At 32.9% G+C, this 5,843-nt stretch overlaps 1 protein-coding gene across 1 annotated transcript; it reads right to left on the bottom strand.

Annotated features, from left to right (window-relative positions):
• Positions 1 to 4,638: 4,638 nt before the first annotated feature.
• Positions 4,639 to 5,608, bottom strand: LOC124895672. Its single transcript, XM_047406110.1, has one exon. It carries the CDS (start codon positions 5,529 to 5,531, stop codon positions 5,061 to 5,063), a length of 471 nt encoding a protein of 156 aa, XP_047262066.1. The 5' UTR covers positions 5,532 to 5,608; the 3' UTR covers positions 4,639 to 5,060.
• Positions 5,609 to 5,843: the final 235 nt, after the last annotated feature.

Raw genomic sequence — 5,843 nt, 5'->3', positions numbered from 1 at the left:
TTGTTTGAACTTAACCTGCACTTGGAGCTAATAAATTTGCTTTACTAGGACATTTTTTTTTGACTTTTTTGTGTAGAAGTGGATACTTTATTGGGCTTTGAATAGTATCAGTGACCTACAAACATACGATTGAACAATGCGTCTATATTATCATAGCTCTTGGACAAAAGTGTTATTTAGCTATAGCATATAATAAGGATTTAGGGTCTAAACGCAATCCTTCAATAAAATTATGCTCAATATCTCCTTGGGCTGAAGATGAAGCGGACAATTTCTCAAAATATTCCTTGTATCTCTCCCAAACTTAGAGATTTTTGAACAAATTCAAAGATTTTGCCTCTAAGCTCTTTTGTTCTTAATAAGAAGAACCTGTTGAGAAACTTTTGAGACAAAACATTCCAAAATATGATAGATCCTGTCGTTGGTTCATTCTACCATCATTGTTTCACTTCTTCAATTAGTGAGAAGGGAAATAATATCAACTTCATGTATTCATTTGAAATATTTTAGTAATAAAAGTTGTCACTCAACTCAGTAAACTTTAGCAGGTGTTTGTGTGGGTGTTTGTGTGGTTTATCCTCATATTGATAAGTGTTCTGTACTAGTCGCACCGTGCCCTCTTTAAGCTCAATCTTCACAATAACTCTGGATGAATTTTGCTGATTTGGCCTCACAAAATTTAACATCAGAAAATGTGGTGCATATGGGGCTTAACTGCAGCCCTACCTACCACTTCATTTAGTAGGTCTTGAAGAATTGAATTGTTCAAATCATTGCCCATCGCTCTCCTTTTAGAGTACGTTCAAGCTTGTGGTCAATGAAAATCAAGAAATTGTCTTGACTCCGAGTGTTTAGCATAAACTAACATGTATCCTTAAAGAAACAAAAATAATAAATAAAAGTAAAATTTGAATAATTTAATAAAAAAACTCGAAATAGTATCAATTTCAAATCAAATCCCTAGTAACGACATTAAAAACTTATTGTGTTTTTTGCACATGCAAGTGTACATGGTTGTGCAAGTAGTAAAGGATATAAGTCCAGCTATCATACCAACAAGAATTTGACGAGCTGAAATTCTACTTTGAATTCTTCTGCGAGCTATTCAGTAGGTGGCCAATAATAAAGAGTACTTTGTGTGTTTTGAATATAAACAAAAGCAATTGTAAGTAAGTCATGTTGATTGTGTTGTAATTCAGATTTGAGAAAAGATCTAGGGTTGTGGTATTTGCTAATTCAGTTGAGCTATTCAATCCGATGCCTAGTTTTATTTCCTGAGTTACTAGTTGTAGGTTAATTTTAACTATAGTGAGAGTTTTTCCAACAACTCTAAGCTTACTCAACTATCTCTAACACCTATATTGATCTATAATCGTTGGTTAATAGTGAGGTGCATGAAGGTATTGTTTGTATCAACTTAGCTAGGTCACAGGATATATTTCTATCTTTAGTGACAAATCGATTCTCTTCTCTGGTAAGATTCACAAACTAGATGTATTTTCTCTTTTTACACTTGTCTTTGTTTTTCAAGTCCAACAACAAACCCTAGATAATATTCGCAAGATGAGCAATCAAATAAATAATTGAGAGCAAGAAGAAATAAATAACTCAATATATGAAAATCAAAATAGATAATATGATATTTAAGCCACACCTTTCATGCTCAACCACAACCTTAGAAATTAAGAGGCTTAGCTACTCATGAATCACTTTAAAATAAGAGATTTCACGAGTTTACAAGGTAGAAATTGAAAATAAAATAAAAAGCAATAAATTAACTTTGTTCTTGAGTTTTGCCCTAACTTTTGGCTTTCCCAAATCAGTTGTTAATGTTAAATAATGTGTGGAGAGGGTTTATATAGAGTTAGGAACCCTTAGAATGTCAAAAACTAATCCCAATATATAGGGTTAGGAGAGGTCCCGTCTCGCACCACAATTCAAAAGTGAAGTTGTTGTGCAAGGAACAAGTGAAAATCCCGAACAGTGGCTAAACTTGCACCATTCCTTAATTTGAGTGGTGCAGGCCTTCAATATTTTCCAGAAAGAAACATAAATCCGTGTCACTGCTTTCTTTGCAGCACTAGTGCAAGAAACTCTCTACTTGGCCATTTTTCGCTCCTTTTTCTACGCGTTGCAATGTTAATCCTCCCATAATTTTTTTTGGTTCCTTGGTGATCTTTTTTCTCTTTTTTAAACTCCAAATGCCTCAAAATGCTCCTACATAAGAAAAACATGAAAACAAGAGTAATTCATATTATTTAAGCTCAAGACTAAACCGAAAGAGAACAAATGTGAGACGAATGATTATAAAATGACATGATTTTAGCCTCACATCTTTTACACATCACATCATAGGTAAAACTATATAAGTATTTTCTTAATTATTCCCATTCGTAAAATAAAGACACGTGTCATTTCAATTTTCTTCAAATAACTTATTTTTCATTTTAAGTTCAATGACTATATTCAAAATAATCAGTATTTTTTCTGTCCTAATTTATGTGACTCGCTTTCTTTTTAGTTAGTTTCAAAAAGAATGACATATTTTTGTATTTAATAACAATTTAATTTTAAATGCCTATTTTATCATTAATTAAATAATTTATAATTCTACAAACATCAATGACTTATTTTAGGCTACAATTTTAAAAGTCTATTTTTTATTTTTATTTTTAAATTTTGTAACAAATCAAACTAACTCATATAAATTGGGACGAAAGGAGTAATGAAAATTCCACATACATAGCTAGTGAGATGAGTGGTCCTACTATCCCCTATGGGATGGGACCAGGATGGCTGTTGAAGAGCAAATGGACCTTAGTGCTTCTTTCAACAAAGAGACAGAGAACACTACAAAATACTCAATCCTGGATGATAAAGTTTGGTGCCCATATATTCAAAAGGCCACTTGCTAGGCATGGAGGGCCAACTCACCCTTAGTTGAATCCTATGTAATCATTTTATCAATTTGGAGGTTCTGACTTCTAATTAGAGTTTGTACATATTGCCTGATCCATATGATGTGTTGTTCCCAAAGTAGACTAGTTTACAAGATGTGATTTAAACTGTACACTAGCTTTTCTTGATCTCTTCCCAGCTAGCATGTAATTGATGAACACACACCTGCAGCCACTAGTGTACACATTGAATGTATTTTGGAATGAGTTGTACACACAAAGGAAAAGAACTTTGTTTAGTAATAATTATAGAGGAGTTGCATCGGGCAAACTGAAAGCACTTTCGAAATCATACTTTCTACAGCTAATATATGAGTCCAGGCCAGCCACCAGCGGACGGTTTTTGAGGCAAACCTAGTCATTGTGGATCCGAGATAGAACTTCAGTCTTGCAACTCCTTCCCTTGATAGCCTAGCTGCCTAGGATGCAATCATTATCCAGTTGGGTGGGGGATCAGCTTATGTATTTTATTTTATTTTTGTCAAGGGTGTGGTGAATGGATCGAATTCCTTAATTTTTAATTAGCTTAATTAAAGATTCCAAATTAAATTAGAATTCTTGAAATGGAAAAAAGATGATAAAAAATATATTCTTTAAATGAGTCATATATTGCACGAATTTAATTTCATCGGGCTTAGTTGATACAGCCAGATTATTGCTTTAATAAAAAAAAAATGTAGTCGGATATATTTGTCAAACTTCATTAATCTTGTGCCTAATTTTCTTCTCCTCTGTAATGTAGTTGATTTTTTTGCCTTTTATTACGTTCGCAATTGCAATGTCATGCACATACATTGTAACTTTTCAATATTCTTTAAATTAGTATAGGAATTAATTAAATACGTCGAAATTTTTCCTTTTTTCAGAAAAGAATTCCCAAGTCTTTGTCCCCCACTCCCTTCTCCATTTACATTTCCACCTCTCCTCTTTGAAGGGGACATGTAATTGCACTAAGCTAATTGGAGTGGTCTAAATTAACTAAAATTACCCCTCGTTCAATCACTTCAAACAACTATTTGCTCTTCCCACCTGCAAGTTGAATGCTAGTGGACATTCATCTTTTCCGTGAACCCACAATATCTTGCAATATTAATTAATTCATAATGTTGATTAAACAAGTTGATCTTAATTCTTCCATAACATTATATTGGTGGCTCATTAGTAGTATATATACAGTATATATCAATGTCATATGCTCCTACTTATTAATTTTACTTCAACTCTTCCTCCTTTTAATTGGTCACAATTAATATTGTTATCCATTGTCTATAGTATTTAGAGCATCAATAAGGGGTGGTTTGATAGGGTGTGTATCAATAATGTTGGGAGAGTTAGTTAAATTGAGATTGTTTTTATCTACTATTTGGTGGCAGTTCTATGTTTAATCATGTTTATTCATGTATTAATAACTTTGATATTGCTAATGTCATGATTTGTTATGTATATACGAATAATACTAGATAGAATATATAAATAATACTACTATTATTAGTTACATAGATTGAAAACACTATTAAACAAGAATTAACTAATGTCAAAACTAATACCAATATTATTTTCCCTGAAACATCCTACCAACAACACCTTAGAGTTTTAACATTTTTAAACTTAAAAGCATGTCTTGACAACACCATGTACTCGATTAGAGTTGCCGTAATTGATAGTAAATCAAGCTGATTACTATAGCATAAGAGTTGTACTCCTCTACCTTAATCAAACCCCTTTAGGGGTAAAATTGTGATGCAACTCCTCCATTAGTGACAAGTACATAAAACCTAAAACAACTAGCTGTTCTCCAATATTTATAACCTCAACTCTTTTACATAACCTACTACTCCATTTACATCTCAATATGAACAGTTAGCTTCAATTCTAAAACACGCACAATGGATTTGGCATAACTGTTAGTGAAGTGATTGAAAATCATGAGAAACCAGAATTCAGATCTCACAAAACAATAACGACGAAAACATACTTACATCTATCTAACTAATTAGTCTTGATATGCAAATTCATCCAATACATATGCTAACAGGAGATAGCACATGACAAACGCAATAGTCGAGGTACATGTAAACTGGTCAGGTGTATTAGCCGACCACCCTACTCATGTATTGCACTCAACTTAGCCGTGAACTTCTTTCTTCTGCCGCTGTTATTCCTTCTAGGAGTAGGAGTACCACTATTGTCATCCACAACTTTCTTTGAAAAATGACCACCACCTTTTTCAAATACTATAAATTTCTCAGCACTACTACTACTATTGTTTAATGCAGAACTTGCCTTCATAGCTAATGCAGCCATTTCCTCAGCCTTCAATTTATGTTTTAGGTGGCTCAAGGGTAAAGCGAAGTATAACTGACCAAGTTGAAGCTCCTCTTCGTCACTTACCGCGGAAACAACGTTGCCAAAATCCATATCGTCAGAGTTGCAAATGAAGATTGTTGGGTCATGTTGTAACAAGTAAGAAGCTTTAACTGGATAAGAAAACTCTTGTAATCTTCCATCGTGAAGTATTAATTTGGCAGTAGTAGCAACTGATGTGGATTCGTATGAACTGCATATAATACCCATTGTGCATATGAATTGGACAAAGGAAAATTAAAGACTTAAATAGATTTGTTTGAGACAGCAAAAGAAAAGGGATGGGAGGTAGGTATATAAAGGCCACCTCTATTTGTCGTGTATTAGTAGCGTCACAAATACACCAATTCCTCTATTTTAATTTGTTTGTGTTATTTTTCTTTAATTTATTTTAAAAAAGATGCACTTTTTCAGCTTTCAACATAAAAATGTCAAAATATAAAATAATAAATTCACAAATGAACCAAGATCCAGAGTCAATATTTAATATATACTGTAGATTTTTGATGAAGGAATGTCAAA

Source organism: Capsicum annuum, unplaced genomic scaffold (assembly GCF_002878395.1).
Source record: "Capsicum annuum cultivar UCD-10X-F1 unplaced genomic scaffold, UCD10Xv1.1 ctg83390, whole genome shotgun sequence".
Lineage (NCBI taxonomy): Eukaryota > Viridiplantae > Streptophyta > Magnoliopsida > Solanales > Solanaceae > Capsicum > Capsicum annuum.
Note: the sequence above shows the minus strand (reverse complement) of the source record. Positions and strands in the feature narration are given on the sequence as shown.

Coding starts and splice junctions, on each gene's coding strand:
- LOC124895672 (XM_047406110.1), bottom strand. CDS start 5,531: ATGGGTATTATATGCAGTTCATACGAATCCACATCAGTTGCTACTACT.